Raw genomic sequence first — 17,046 nt, forward strand, 5'->3', positions numbered from 1 at the left:
CCACCCACTCACTGCTCCCATCATGCACTGGTACTGCTGCTCACAGTGTGGTTTCAGTTTCCTGAGACTGCAGTCGTATGTGTGAGTTGCGTTTGTTTGTTTGTGTGTGTGTGTGTGTGTGTGTGTGTGTGTGTGTGTGTGTCGTCTACCGCTGATGAAGGTCTTACTGGCTGAAAGCTTTATTTGTGACAGAGCCTATCAGCGACTCAGTATCTGTGCTATATGGTGAGCAGCTTCCTTTTCATAATATTTTTGATGTCACTACTATATTTGTCTTTCTTTGCATTTAGGCTGTCCATGAATGCCTCTAATATTGACCTAATGCCTTCAGTCCCATATGTTTCTTGCACACATTGCTTTACATTGCAAAATTCATTATTTGACATTAACTTGTCCAATTAAATCAGAATAATGCTATTCCTCCTTCACATTACAATAATCATTGGTTGAAGTTTTTGACATTTTGTGTAGAACTTGACAGGCATTTACTTCATCATACAAAGTTGGGTTTAGCTCTGATCTCAACCCACTGTTATCACAAAGTTCACTATGAATTCCTGCATTCTGTTTCTATACAAATCTTAGCTCTTCTTCCCGATCATCAGGCATACTATTGTCATTAGTTTTACCTTTGATTTTTACCATCTGTCCCTCACAGTTTACAGACACATTGCCTTTTCTTCCTTCATCATTCATTTTGGTGAACAGTTAATTATATCCAATAACAAGAACACTTTACCTTTAAATTATCTCAGTGGCAGTTGCTGGTGCCCACACTTAGCTTATTGCCCTTCCTTGTAGCTCTTAGATCAGGTCATTTGTGCTTCTGTACCAGGCTGATTTGTGTACTGCTGGGTTCCAAAGATGGTTCACCTCATTGCCTGCTGCTCGGTCTAGAACGTCATCGATCTCCACATAATTGATTTGCAGAAGTCGTCTCCGTATGGTAGCATCTGTTTATTGTTGGTTGCACAGTGTCTTAATTAATTTTGGTTCCTGTGAGACACACCAAACACACAGTCCTCTTCACATTATTGTTTATTTTTGCCACATTAATTGTTTTTACTGTTCACTGCCACTGTTCAGTTTTGATCTTAAGTTCACAAACTATCAGTTTATAATTTTTGCCACACATCATTGTCTTTAACCTCAAGCATTCTTTAACACAATACTCCCACTGCATTATGCTCCAAAAACTGTGGTACCAAATTGTAAGGACATCAAGCTGATTTTCATAGTCTCTCTTCCATCAACTGTTTGGTAGCAAATGTCTGTAGTCATGAAGCTGAAGATCTTAATGAATATGGGATGGTATTTGCCCAAAAATGTACGCAATACCACAATTTTGGTTGTACTTTTCACACATTTATTATCCTGTGGCTCTATTGCTTAGACAATGATCAGTTTTTCAATTTTGTGAGATTATTAGTGTATATAGTCATGTTGGTGCCCACAAGCAACTAAGAATGCAGTGGCAGAATTACTCAGAGTACTTGTAAAGTTATTGAAGCATAAGTTAATAAAGCACTGTCCAATAACCAGTGGTAGTTGGAATATATCACTAAAAAAATATTTTAAATGTGGTACAGAAAATGGTTCATATTTACACTTCATGTCATTGTTCTCAGACTGATCAGGTAGACATACATTAAGTTCCGTCCTTAATGAAAGTTGTCATTCTCAACAATAACTTGTTCAAAAGACAATGACAGTACAGACCTCCTACCAACTTTTACACAGTTCAGTCAAAACATTATCAAACTTGAATTAAGAAAGCACTCAAGCCCTTTACTTCGAAATTACTGTATTTTTGTACATGTCAATATGGGTATTTTCAAGGGCTAACTAGTCTTGGTTAATGCATGAGCGAACATCAGAAGCAGACTCAATATGGGTATTACATGTTAGTTAACTTGAACAGGACTGTGTGCAGACTGTTCATCTTGAGTGACGTCTGACTGTTTTCAGACTGTCTATAAATGAACTGTTATTTCAGCAACTACAAAGTCATTTCAAAAATTTCTAGATAAGATTTTGCTAGTCAGGTTGGACTATAAGTACTGATAAATGTTTGTTTTGTTAAAATGTGTTGGTATAGAAATTTAGAAAGAGTTTGTAGAATCATTTTAGGCATCAGCACTGGAAACACCTGACTTATGAGTACAAACATTGTATTGAAAATTATGTTAAGGTATTTAAAATCTTGGATAATGACTCAGTTAATGAAGTATGCCATCTTGTGTATCAAATTCAGATTGACAAGAGTATAATATCAAAGGTCATAATGTACTAAGGAAAGAGGAAAAAATCTGCCATGGAAAATGTAGCTACTTCCGAAACTGAATACTGATTATCTCATAAATTAATTGTTGTTGTTGTTGTTGTTGTGGTCTTCAGTCCTGAGACTGGTTTAATGCAGCTCTCCATGCTACTCTATCCTGTGCAAGCTTCTTCACCTCCCAGTACCTACTGCATCCTACATCCTTCTGAATCTGCTTAGTGTATTCATCTCTTGGCCTCCCTCTACGATTTTTACCCTCCACGCTGCCCTCCAATGCTAAATTTGTGATCCCTTGATGCCTCAGAACATGTGCTACCAACCGATCCCTTCTTCTTGTCAAGTTGTGCCACAAACTCCTCTTCTCCCCAATTCTATTCAATACCTCCTCATTAGTTATGTGATCTACCCATCTAATCTTCAGCATTCTTCTGTAACACCACATTTCAAAAGCTTCTATTTTCTTCTTGTCTAAGCTATTTATCGTCCACATTCCACTCCCATACATGGCTACACTCCATACAAATACTTTCAGAAATGACTTCCTGACATTTAAATCTGTACTCGATGTTAACAAATTTTTCTTCTTCAGAAACGTTTTCCTTGTGATTGCCAGTCTACAATTTATATCCTCTCTACTTCGACCATCATCAGTTATTTTGCTCCCCAAATAGCAAAACTCCTTTACTACTTTAACTGTCTCATTTCCTAATCTAATTCCCTCAGCATAACCTGACTTAATTCGACTACATGCCATTATCCTCGTTTTGCTTTTGTTGATGTTCATCTTATACCCTCCTTTCAAGACACTGTCCATTCCATTCAGGTGCTCTTCCAAGTCCTTTGCTGTCTCTGACAGAATTACAATATCATCGGCGAACCTCAAAGGTTTTATTTCTTCTCCATGGATTTTAATACCTACTCCAAACTTTTCTTTTGTTTCCTTTATTGCTTGCTCAATGTACAGATTGAATAACATCGGGGATAGGCCATAATCCTGTCTCACTCCCTTCCCAACCACTGCTTCCCTTTCATACCCCTCGACTCGTATGACTGCCATCTGGTTTCTGTACAAATTGTAAATAGCCTTTTGCTCCCTGTATTTTACCCCTGCCACCTTCAGAATTTGAAAGAGAGTATTCCAATCAACATTGTCAAAAGCTTTCTCTAAGTCTACAAATGCTAGAAACGTAGGTTTGCCTTTCCTTAATCTTTCTTCTAAGATAAGTCGTAAGGTCAGTATTGCCTCTCGTGTTACAACATTTCTACGGAATCCAAACTGATCTTTGCCGAGGTCGGCTTCTACCAGTTTTTCCATTCGTCTGTAAAGAATTCGCGTTAGTATTTTGCAGCTGTGACTTATTAAACTGATAGTTCAGTAATTTTCACATCTGTCAACACCTGCTTTCTTTGGGATTGGGATTATTATATTCTTCTTGAAGTCTGAGGGTATTTCACCTGTCTCACATCTTGCTCACCAGATGGTAGAATTTTGTCAGGACTGGCTCTCCCAAGGCTGTCAGTAGTTCTATTGGAATATTGTCTACTCCGGGGACGTTGTTTCGACTTAGGTCTTTCAGTGCTCTGTCAAACTCTTCAAGCAAAATCATATCTCCCATTTCATCTTCATCTACATCCTCTTCCATTTCCATAATATTGTCCCCAAGTACATCGCCCTTGTATAGACCCTCTATATACTCCTTCCACTTTTCCGCTCTCCCTTCTTTGCTTAGAACTGTGTTTCCATCTGAGCTCTTGATATTCATGCAAGTGGTTCTCCTTTCTCCAAAGGTCTCTTTAATTTTCCTGTAGGCAGTATCTATCTTACCCCTAGTGATGTAAGCCTCTACATCCTTACATTTGTCCTCTAGCCATCCCTGCTTAGCCATTTTGCACTTCCTGTCAATCTAATTTTTGAGGCGTTTGTATTCCTTTTTGCCTGCTTCATTTACTACATTTTTATATTTTCTCCTTTCATCAATCAAATTCAATATTTGTTCTGTTACCCAAGGGTTTCTACTACCCCTAGTCTTTTTCCTATTTGATCCTCTGCTGCCTTTACTATTTCATCCCTCAAAGCTACCCATTCTTCTTCTACTGTGTTTCTTTCCCCCATTCCTGTCACTTGTTCCCTTATGCTCTCCCTGAAACTCTGTACAACCCCTGGTTCTTTCAGTTTATCCAGGTCCCATCTCCTTAATTTCCCACCTTTTTGCAGTTTCTTCAGTTTTAATCTACAGTTCATAAACAATAGATTGTGGTCAGAGTCCACATCTGCCCCTGGAAATGTCTTACAATTTAAAACCTGGTTCCTAAATCTCTGTCTTACCATTATATAATCTATCTGATACCTTTTAGTATCTCCAGGGTTCTTCCATGTATACAACCTTCTTTCATGATTCTTAAACCAAGTGTTAGCTATGATTAAGTTATGCTCTGCGCAAAATTCTACCAGACGGCTTCCTCTTTCATTTCTTAGCCCCAATCTATATTCACCTACTACGTTTCCTTCTCTCCCTTTTCCTACTCTTGAATTCCGGTCACCCATGACTATTAAATTTTTGTCTCCCTTCACAACCTGGATAATTTCTTTTATCTCATCATACATTTCTTCAATTTCTTCGTCATCTGCAGAGCTAGTTGGCATATAAACTTGTACTACTGTAGTAGGCATGGGCTTCGTGTCTATCTTGGCCACAATAATGCGTTCACTATGCTGTTTGTAGTAGCTTACATGCACTCCTATTTTTTTATTCATTATTAAACCGACTCGTGCATTACCCCTATTTGATTTTGTATTTATAACCCTGTATTCACCTGACCAAAAGTCTTCTTCCTCCTGCCACCGAACTTCACTAATTCCCACCATATCTAACTTTAACCTATCCATTTCCCTTTTTAAAACTTTCTAACCTACCTGCCCTATTAAGGGATCTGACATTTAAATTAATTAGGTTAAATTAATTAGTTTTACAAAATTTAAAATATGTTATTTGAAATTTAAACTGCCAGTCTTTATAACTAATGGTGTCACAACATCCAGAAATACATATTGGCTCGGGAGGTTTTTCCTATTAAGTACAATGGTGGAATTTTAAATTAGGTAAAACTTTTAATTACCTAACTTCCCAGTAAAACTAAGTGCAGTGTTAGGGTCAGCACATTAAAAATGTTACCTTTTCAACCAACTCCAGTTCATATCTCTGTCCACTAAAGAGATTCAACAAAGTAGTTAGGCAATAACTTTTTATTTTTAAGCTTAAACACCGCGAACTGAAAAATCTAAGTCAATACAAAGAATAGTAATAAAAATCAAAGAGTAAAAAAGATTGTCGATGCGCTCATCATTACGGAATAATGCTGTGCTTCACTGCATTATTTACAGATGTTCTTTTGGTGACACTCACACAATTGCCTCCTCCCCCCCCTCCCCCATCCCTTCTGCCGGTAGAGCAGAGCTCCGGGAATGTAGGGGGTATCTACACTGAAGGTGTTGCTTGAACTCCATCAGCCTCCAGTGCTTCTACCAGTTCCCCTTGTAGCACTGAGACGGTATCTTCCATGTCTGGTACTGTGGAAGGTGACACTTTGTGTTTAGCATGTATGACCTTTTCAGTTGGTAACACATGCTCAGGTTTGACCCGTTCCAACAGAACAACAATACTACTTGGCTCTTCCCATTTTGGTCTATATGTAAGCATTTACACTGGGCCACATGGATATGTCCATCATCAGTTTGACACTGGCATTTATTCCCAAGTGAGACAGCCCACGGATGCTGTCAAATAATTGTCATTGCAATTTCTCAGGTACAGAATGTCTCAGATTTACCCCGTGATGTGTTGCACCAAACTTGGAAATGTTCACTAGCAGGTTGTATTTCCTACAGATATAACCTACATTAACTATCACAACAGAATTCAGTGAGTTTATGATCTGATTCTTCCCCAGCAGCTAACTCCTTCTAGTCAATAGCCTGAGAGATTGATTCCAAACACACAGGAAATCTGGCACTACATTCTCAGATACTTTTATATGCTGCAGGTCATGAGTTGGGTGATGAATTCAAGTTGTCTAAATTGTCATGGTGAGCAGTCATCCTTGTTCCTACTGAAGGCAAAAGTAATTGACTTGTGATCTGTGGTTTTCACTTATGGCCAGAAATTTCTGACAGCTATGTAAATTGTCAGCAATTCCATATTGTAAGCGCTCCATTTAACTTGTGATGACATGAGCTTATGGGAGAAGAAGACCTGAGGATGCCAGTGGCCTTTGACATGCCATAGACTGCAGCAATGGCTTGCTGGCTAGCATCCACAACAACTGCCAGTTGTAAGTGAGCAACCAGATATGTCAACATGCTTTGATCTTATCAAATGCCATCAGTATCTCTGGCGCCCACAGCAAATGTTGTTTGCCCACTGTATCCTTGCTGGCTGGTGCTGACATGAAAGGTGCCTTTATAGCCACTGTATTAGGCAGATATTGTCTGTAGTAATTCACTGCTCCAAGGAACCAGTGCAGCTGGTAAAAATCGGTGGCAAGCCATCTATTTGAAAAGAGTAACTTTATCCTGTAGTGAGCTGCTGTCACTGAGTAGCCCACCTGACATTGTCAAAATAAACAGTTTGATTCATTGACTGAAATCTCGTATGCATCAATGTCAAGGTAAACATTCTTTAGATGCAGTATGTGATATTTATCAGATGCCAAAAAGACCAGAATGTCATTGAGGTATGTGAAGCAGTACGGTAAACTGTTTAGTACATTGTTGACAAATAACTGCCAAGTTTGTACCTCATTTTTCAAACCAAATGCCATATAGAGGTATTCAAATAAGCCAAATGGCGTCATCACAGCTGTCTTTAGTATATATGCAGGTGTGACCAGCATCCAGTGATATGCATTCCAGCAATCGATGACACTAAAAATGGTGTTGCCTGCCAGTCTTTGTATAAAATCAGTAATATGTGGTATTGGTTAACAATCAGAAATGGTACAGGTATTGAGCACCCAGTAGCCTCCACATGGTCTCCATCTCCTGTCTTTCTCCTTTACTAGATGGAGTGGTGATGACCATGGGCTGTCAGATCTACGGATGATTCCCGAGCACTATAGTTTTCCGAATTCTGTCTTCGCAGTAGCGAAATGATCAGGAGGTAACCAGTGCAGGCACTGAGACACTGGTTGACCAGGCATAGTCCAGATGTGATGGACCATGTTGTGCTTAACTGCCTGCACACATGGTAAGGATTTGCAGTACACTACGTGTGGTGTCACCCCCTGTCTGTCATTGAACATAGGCAGAGAACCTCTTCCTAGGGTGCCTGTAATGCACTGTGTACCCCACAAATGCTCAATGAGCCAATAGCTACTTCAACTACATAAAGAAACAACAAATCTGCACCCAATATTGCATCTGACATATCAGCAATCATGAAAGTCCACGGTAAACGTTCTTTTAAACTGAGCTCTACATCTATCTGGGATTTTCCATAAGTCATTATTGAAGTCTGATTTGCTGCTGTGAGCTTTGATTGAGATGGAGGAAGCTTCACATTTCACCTTCAACAGGCAATGCACTGATGCCGGAACTTGAGTCGATTAGATAAGTGTGGCCAGATTTAACGTCTGTGACTTAAAGTCGATGGGACAGCAAGGGTAAAGTAGAAAGGTTACCACCAGTAGTTGCCTGTGATCACTCTCATCTTACAGTGGCAGGCACTGGTGCTCAAACTCGTGACTGGCAGTGCCTATCGCTGGCCACTGTCACCAATTGTGTGAGTACAGAATGATTTGCACGGCATCACCTTGTCTCTGATGCAATGGTGATACCAGGAGATAAGCTCCTTAAACACGCTGCCATCTTCCTTGCTCTTATTCTATGTACCTGCCTTGCATCCAAGCAATGTTGATATCTGTTGATGTAAGCTGTCTATGTGATTTTGTAGCTCGCCCAGTTGTCGAGTAACATCCGGTTGTTGACGTCATCATTCTGCTGTGGCTTCTTCAAGGTCTGTACTGTTATGTTTGAACATCACAGATGATGTATGCCCTGAATCTAATGAGACATAGACCTTGTTGGCTACTGAGAGCAATGATGAAATATCACATGCGTCAGAAAACACCACAGCCATTCTAACTGTCTCTGGCCACACGCCATACATGTTGCAGTGTTGTATCTGGCAACTCGGTGTCATCAACTAAGCTTTACAGCTGCTGCCAAAATTCTGAAGGTGACTTACCTCCTCTCTTTTCACCACGCAGTGCTTGCTGGATACATTGTTCCACTGACTGATGTAGCCGCTCAAGAAGTAACTGTTTAAAATGTGTACACTTCTGCATGGCAGTCGGGTGGCATATTATACCTGTGCTGATTGTTGATGTTTTATTGCCAGGCACACTAATGGTGATCATAAATTTGATATCTTCATAGGAAGGTTCAATGCAGCATTTTCTTGGTTTCCAATGTCACATTGAAAATTTCGATGTGCTTCAACAAAGTGTCATTCCGATCTGTAGTACAATGTGTGTGGGGGGATGCACTGACTCTGCAGTAGGTGATACTGTACAGTGCTATGTTTGTTCATCTACATATTCAATGAAGTAGTTAGCCAATATCTTTTTATTTTTAAGTGTGGACACCATGAAGTGAAAAATCTAAGTCAATAGAAAGACTAGTCATAAAAATAAAAGAGTAAAGAAGATTGTCAGTGTGCTCAACACCACAGAATAATGCTGCACTTTACTGTACATTCACAAATGTTCTTCTGGCGTCATAAGATATGGAATGGTCCCAGCTTGCTGTATCTCAGATGCCATGTTCTGATCTAACTGACACTTCCAATGATGGGATGTTATATGTCTGCAGATTCTGTCGGTCAGTGAAGGAGTCTGTGCGTACTATTATTAAAGGCAACTATGCCTATATGTAAGATAGGTAGACTGAAGTTAAACTTTGTCACCTATGGACTGATATACTTATTCAGCCAAGTGAACTAACTAATTACTGTAGTAGTTTCTACCACTGTCTTTTAGTATTGCCAAATCTGTGGTACTATACAGCAGCTTCACTGTATTCTGCTTAACCTGCATGCACAGTGAATTTGTTGTTCGAATTTTTTAATCTCCTTGTGGCCCAGGAGAGTTACTTATTTTACAGTTTCCTTACTGACTTTTTGTTTCATGCTGCAGTGTACTCATGCATGTGTAATGAATAATTGTGGACATAGACTGGTGAGTCACAAAATTAAATTTCAATTGAGGAGAAACGTTGATGCAATGAGACATTGCACATGTAGATTTCTTAGAGAGAACTTCTTCTGTTCAGAATACTTGCATTATATGACATGACTAGTGAATGTGTATGAATAAATTTTGCATTTCTTATGACTTCTTATCGATTTATATAACAATCAATTCTGAGCAAAGCATCAGTCCAATATTATTTACTTATAGTGATCCTTAAATTTTGTGAGTTATCAGGTATTTATACAGAAGGGAGCCAGTAAAGCATTTAAGTGTTTATATGGGAAGAATATCAAGTATGTTATGCCCCCACTACTGTTTCTATATCATTTAATGACTTTGTGCTGTAAACTACCTCATTGCAAGATATAGCTTTTTTTTCTTTTTTAGATGTTGTTACACCAAGTTCAGAGGGAAATGTTCAACAAAATCTTAGCATACAAAAAATATGGACTTCCTTATTATTGGACTTACATTGCTATATTAAGTGATTGTTTGGAGATAAAGAAAAGTGATCCGCCACTAATTCTCAAGCAGCAGGTGAAATATGAAACACTCCTTTTTCTGATATAAGTGAACTCACCAGTTTCATAAGAGGTTTATATGTTTATTGCAGCTTTATGTCAGGAAACAGTGTGAAACCTATTAGGTACTCTAACACATTTAATAAATTATGTATTAAGCCATATCTACCTTATGACACACAAATGAAAAAACTGTTATAGAAGTATTAAATGAATATGAGGTATATTTCACATACTTACATGAAAGAAATCTGATGAACAGCAGTTATGAAAACACTCTAGGACTTTTTACCATTAAAATAAAAACAATAGTATTTTAGAATTTACTAAAATATTTGTTTCATTCTTAGTAAGATTAACTGAAAGTTATGAATAATCCTGTTGGCCTGATGAATTAGATTCAGAAAAATGAAGACTAAAGATATCCAATAATACTTTAATTAAAAAGAGTAGCACTTACTATTTGCTTAAAAAGGTGGATCTTAAAGATATAAAAATGGAAAATGAAAACAATGACTCTCCTGCTTCCAAACAGATATTTTGTTCTTGCATTATTTATTAACAGCTGGCAAAATACGAGTGACGTTAAGATTAACAGAGTAAGAAGGAGAGGAAAATGTCACTCAGAACACCAAACTGAGAGAGAAGTTACACAGAAGCAGCCAGACATAACAATATCTTTTCAGTTACAACTTTTGTCTTTGTGGGTACTTTTTTGTGAGTGACTTCTACCTTGCACCACTAATTTTATCTTTCTTGTTAACATTACTTTTTTCATCTGTATTTCCAGGAGGTCACAAGGAAGATACCTATAACTGTAGAATTTAAAATTTGTCTGTCTGCTTTTTGTGCTTTTGTCAGCTGTACTACAATTGTTTCACTCTAACAGACATTAAACATTTGCATCTTGTTTATCTGGCTGCATTACTGATGAACCAAATTATCATATTAAACACTCTAATCACATTCACCTCAGTTAAGTGTATATTTTCACTTGAATATTACAGTTACTTCTATATTTAAACATGAGAATATTTTCATACTGTCTCATCAGATTTACTTCAAATCCTTCTCTGTGAAGCTTTGGAAATCATTAGTTCTCCAAAATATTTGTATTGAGTTGGAGACAGGTGCTGAGATGAAAATAAATACTACAGCCAAAATTGCTCCAATATTGGCCAATGCCAGCCACAGAAACTAACTGTACCTTTCCATTGCAGTGGCTCAAAACCCAGCTGGGATCAGTGGACTTCTGTGGATTTAAGAACCCATAGCTTACTCCTCTGAACTAGGATAATATTATTCTATTGATCCTAATAATAAAGCTGTGTGTGTCTGTTAGCCCAGCAAAGAGCTTCAGATCTGGATTGCATGTTACCATGGTAAAAGTAACAGAAAGTACATTATTTAAGGCAGCTGATACTTAAATAGATCTTCTTTTGTATCAATGTATCTCCAGACTTGCTCCAGGATGAAGTTTCCGAATATGTCTTCTTAGACTACTGTCTTGTGTTGTCTTTTGAGGACAGTAAGGACACTGAAATTGTGGTCCACGCCCACATTCAACCCTAAGGTGAGAAGTCAGTGAACTTTTGTATCGATATGATCTACCACAGTGAGGGCATGTGAAACGGGGTGGGTTTTCTGAAGTAGTAGCTTCTGAATCAAAATTCCTAAGTGCTTCTGTACAGAAAGTATTCAGGGCAAAACTGCTCCATTTGTTTGCTGCATCTGAAACAATAAATAACAATTCTGTCATACTTCTATTGGAATCAACATGTATGAGACATTTATAGTAAATACATAATCTCGTTAACGAACCATCAGAAAACACACTGAAATGCCTATGGATTATCTATTGCAGTGAATGAATCATTTTTAAACCCCTTTAAGCCACAGTTTTGGCAAAGAGCTTGCTTTTTTTATTTGAATTATGTAGAAAGCTCATAAAATCACTGTTCTCTAGTGTTTTCTCTGAAATGACGGAAGGAAAGAAGAGAATGGCAAATACTATCAAGATGCAGTATAATAGAAAAATTCAAATTCCTACATTATTTAACTCACAAGTTACTGAAAGGTCCTGTGTTATGTCATTTTGTGCCAAAAACATAGCAATTTCTTAGTTAGTAAATGAAACTCTTTCTTTTCCCTTGCATTTACCCTGTATTGTATGCAGATTCAGGATTTGGCAAATTTATTTCCATTATTTAACTGAGCCGCTGGATGCCCTTTCTGACAAAGTAAATAAATGAAGGAAGTCATGTGCACTAAATTTTGTTCTGTATGACTGTATTTTAAGTGTTTGTGAAACTTTCCCTCTGAGGCAGAATTTGGGGAGCAGGCACAGGAAGCCACCTGAAAACTACACTCAGTCATTAATCTGTTGCCTGGATTCAACATGGGCCTGGCTCACCTCCCTGTTTCACAAGATAGCACACTGTGCATTATGTTATATGGGTAAGCCAGTTAGTTCATTCAATATTTGTGAAATAAAAATAAATAAAATTCTTGGTATTAATGTTATGAACAATGACAGTTTCATAAACTCTTCTCAAGCACATGAAGTATTACTCTATCATGGTATGAAGTTGTAGCAAAGTTGGTCTTACTCAATCACAATAATGTGTGGCCAGGCATTCATATAACACAGACTTTGCATTTAATATTTGATAAGTAAGTATATAGAAATATTCTTGCTACATCATTCATTTATAGAAATCTAACACCTCAGTATACTAGATAATCATTAGAATATCTCATTCTTTGTATAAACTCCTAATTTTATATTTAAAAGTAAACTGTAGTTTTTACAGTGCATAGAAGTGATAGCCTCATATTTCCACTCCCACATTTCTCAGTTAAAAACTAATTTTTTTATCCTTATTTTCTTTAATTGAATCCAGATCCTGAATAAACTCCTTTTATAGATGATACAAGCATTATACTCAAGCTAATAACAGAAGCATGAACAAAGAAAATGGAAATTGATACCTTTGTTACAATTATTAACAGATTTTGCACAGTAAGATTAGCTTTTGCACTGTCAAAAATACTCCCTCTCATATTAATGTAGTTAACAAAAAAAGATAATAAACAATGTAGAAAGTTCTAAGTTCTTGGATGTGGAAATTGATGAAAATTTGAACATGCTGAGTTGAAGACAGGCATAATGAAAAGACTGTTATACATTAAATTTGAACTGGAAAAACTATATAGCAGAGCTCCTTAAGCTGTTTAATAAACTTCTCTCCATTAAGATGACATGTTGAGTTGAAGACAGGCATAATGAAAAGACTGTTACACATTAAGCCAATAACAGAAGCACGAACAAGGAAAATGGAAATTGATACCTATGTATAAGAGAAGTTCGGTGGCAGGAGGAACAAGACTTCTGGTCAGGTGAATACAGGGTTATAAATACAAAATCAAATAGGGGTAATGCAGGAGCAGGTTTAATAATGAATAGGAAAACAGGAATACGGGTAAGCTACTACAAACAGCATAGTGAACGTATTATAGTGGCCAAGATAGACACGAAGCCCACACCTACTACAGTAGTACAAGTTTATATGCCAATTAGCTCTGCAGATGACGAAGAAATTGAAGAAATGTATGATGAGATAAAAGAAATTATTCAGGTGCTGAAGGGAGATGGAAATTTAATAGCCATGGGTGACTGGAATTCGAGAGTAGGAAAAGGGAGAGAAGGAAACATCGTAGGTGAATATGGATTGGGGGTAAGAAATGAAAGAGGAAGCCGTCTGGTAGAATTTTGCACAGAGCATAACTTAATCATAGCTAACACTTGGTTCAAGAATCATAAAAGAAGGTTGTATACATGGAAGAATCCTGAAGATACTAAAAGGTATCAGATAGATTATATAATGGTAAGACAGAGATTTATGAACCAGGTTTTAAATTGTAAGACATTTCCAGGGGCAGATGTGGACTCTGACCACAATCTATTGGTTATGAACAGAGGTTAAAACTGAAGAAATTGCAAAAATGTGGGAATTTAAGGAGATGGGACCTGGATAAACTGACTAAAACAGAGGTTGTACAGAGTTTCAGGGAGAGCATAAGGGAACAATTGACAGGAATGGGGGAAAGAAATACAGTAGAAGAAGAATGGATAGCTCTGAGGGATGAAGTAGTGAAGGCAGCAGAGGATCTAGTAGGTAAAAAGACAAGGGCTAGTAGAAATCCTTGGGTAACAGAAGAAATATTGAATTTAATTGATGAAAGGAGAAAATATAAAAATGCTGTAAATGAAGCAGGCAAAAAGGAATACAAACGCCTCAAAAATTAGATCGACAGGAAGTGCAAAATGGCTAAGCAGGCATGGCTAGAGGACAAATGTAAGGATGTAGAGGCTTACATCACTAGGGGTAAGATAGATACTGCCTACAGGAAAATTAAAGAGACCTTTGGAGAAAAGAGATCCACTTGTATGAATGTCAAGAGCTCAGATGAAAACCCAGTTCTAAGCAAAGAAGGGAAAGCAGAAAGATGGAAGGAGTATATAGAGGGTCTATACAAGGGCGATGTACTTGAGGACAATATTATGGAAATGGAAGAGGATGTAGATGAAGATGAAATGGGAGATACGATACTGCGGGAAGAGTTTGACAGAGCACTGAAAGACCTGAGTCTAAACAAGGCTCCGAGAGTAGACAACATTCCAATAGAACTACTGACGGCCTTGGAGAGCCAGTCCTAACAAAACTCTACCATCTGCTGAGTAAGCTGTACGAGAGACGCGAAATACCTTCAGACCTCAAGAAGAATATAATAATTCCAATCCCAAAGAAAGCAGGTGTTGACGATTGTGAAAATTACTGAACTATCAGTTAAATAAGTCACAGCTGCAAAATACTAACGCAAATTATTTACAGACGAATGGAAAAACTGTGTAGAAGCCGTCCTTGTGGAAGATCAGTTTGGATTCCGTAGAAATGTTGGAACATTTGAAGCAATACTGACCTTACGACTTATCTTAGAAGCTAGATTAAGGAAGGGCAAACCTACGTTTCTAGCATTTGTAGACTTAGAGAAAGCTTTTGACAATGTTGACTGGAATACTCTCTTTCAAATTCTAAAGGCGGCAGGGGTAAAATACATGGAGCAAAAGGCTATTTACAATTTGTACAGAAACCAGATGGCAGTTATAAGAGCCGAGGGGCATGAAAGGGAAGCAGTGGTTGGGAAGGGAGTGTGACAGGGTTGTAGCCTCTCCCCAATGTTAGTCAATCTGTATATTGAGCAAGCAGTAAAGGAAACAAAAGAAAAATTTGGAGTAGGTATTAAAATCCATGGAGAAGAAATAAAAACTTTGAGGTTTGCCGATGACATTGTAATTCTGTCAGAGACAGCAAAGGACTTGGAAGGGCAGTTGAACGGAATGGACAGTGTCTTGAAAGGATATAAGATGAACATCAACAAAAGCAAAATGAGCATAATGGAATGTAGTCGAATTAAGTTGGGTGATGCTGAGGGAATTAGATTAGGAAGTGAGACTCTTAAAGTAGTAAAGGAGTTTTGCTATTTGGGGAGCAAAAGAACTGATGATGGTCGAAGTAGAGAGGATATAAAATGTAGACTGGCAATCGCAAGGAAAGCGTTCCTGATGAAGAGAAATTTGTCAACATCACGTATAGATTGAAGTGTCAGGAAGTCTTTTCTGAAAGTATTTGTATGGAGTGTAGCCATGTATGGAAGTGGAACATGGACAATAAATAGCTTCGACAAGAAGAGAATAGAAGCTTTCGAAATGTGGTGCTACAGAAGAATGCTTAAGATTAGATGGGTAGATCACATAACTAATGAGGAGATATTGAATAGAATTGGGGAGAAGAGAAGTTTGTGGCACAACTAGACAAGAAGAAGGGATCGGTTGGTAGCACATGTTCTGAGGCATCAAGGGATCACAAATTTAGCATTGGAGGGCAGCGTGGAGGGTAAAAATCATAGAGGGAGACCAAGAGATGAATACACTAAACAGATTCAGAAGGATGTAGGTTGCAGTAGGTACTGGGAGATGAAGGAGCTAGCACAGGATAGAGTAGCGTGGAGAGCTGCATCAAACCAGTCTCAGGACTGAAGACCACAACAACAACCTTTGTAACAATTATTAACAGATTTTGCACAGTAAGATTAGCTTTTGCACTGTCAAAAATACTCCCTCTCATATTAATGTAGTTAACAAAAAAAGATAATAAATGATGTAGAAAGTTCTAAGTTCTTGGATGCGCAAATTGATGAAAATTTGAACTGGAATATCTATATAGCAGATCTCCTTAAGCTGTTTAATAAACTTCTCTCCATTAAGATGATGTATTGAGTTGAAGACAGGCATAATGAAAAGACTGTTACACATTAAGTTTTAGAACACAGCCTTCATCAGAAAATAAAACCTCACATGCATTCATGTAAGCAAGCAGACCTCACACACACAACCGCTATTTCTGTCTGCTCAAGCCAGACTGAAACAAATGCACTGAATGGGAGCAATAATTTGTAGTGGAATGGGGAAGGGGAATGGGTAGCAGGGTATGAGCGGGGGAAGAGGAAACAATGTTGCCTGGCAGAGTATGCAGCGACTAGAGGTGGCAGACAAGGCCCCTTGGTGCAGCATAGGGAGGCTGTGTAGGGGGAGGGAATGGAAAAAAAAGTAATGGAAAGGAGAGGAGCAAGGAAGGGGTAAATATCAGTGGGTGCATTGGCAGAGAGCAGTGAACAACAATCAAGAGGATGTGAGTTTGGAGGAGGTGATAGGACAGGGGGAGTGGAAACTGTTGGGTGGTGTATGTGGAGTAGTAGATTACTGTAGGCTAAGGCCGGGAGGATTTCAGGAGTGGAGAATGTGTTGTAAGGATAACTCCCATCTGTGTAGTTCATAACAGCTGATGGTGAAGGGGAGGATCCAGCTGCCCCAGGTTGTGAAACAGATATTAAAGTGAAACATGTCTGCCGCCTTTAATCACTGAAACACCCTGA

The 17,046-nt window shown here is 38.1% G+C and overlaps 1 protein-coding gene across 8 annotated transcripts in view; it reads right to left on the reverse strand.

Annotated features, from left to right (window-relative positions):
* Positions 1-17,046, reverse strand: part of LOC124788276 (longitudinals lacking protein-like) — a 552,769-nt gene that overhangs the window by 85,039 nt on the left and 450,684 nt on the right. Inside the window, exon 5 of one of the 8 annotated variants that reach the window (XM_047255498.1) lies at positions 11,480-11,781. The exons of the other annotated variants lie outside the window; for them this stretch is intronic. Within the exon in view, the coding sequence (XP_047111454.1) occupies positions 11,495-11,781 (287 nt within the window). The 3' untranslated portion in view covers positions 11,480-11,494. Of the gene's footprint in view, positions 1-11,479; positions 11,782-17,046 lie in introns of those variants that run through there. 8 annotated transcript variants of the gene reach the window in all.

This window comes from Schistocerca piceifrons, chromosome 3, assembly GCF_021461385.2.
Source record: "Schistocerca piceifrons isolate TAMUIC-IGC-003096 chromosome 3, iqSchPice1.1, whole genome shotgun sequence".
Lineage (NCBI taxonomy): Eukaryota > Metazoa > Arthropoda > Insecta > Orthoptera > Acrididae > Schistocerca > Schistocerca piceifrons.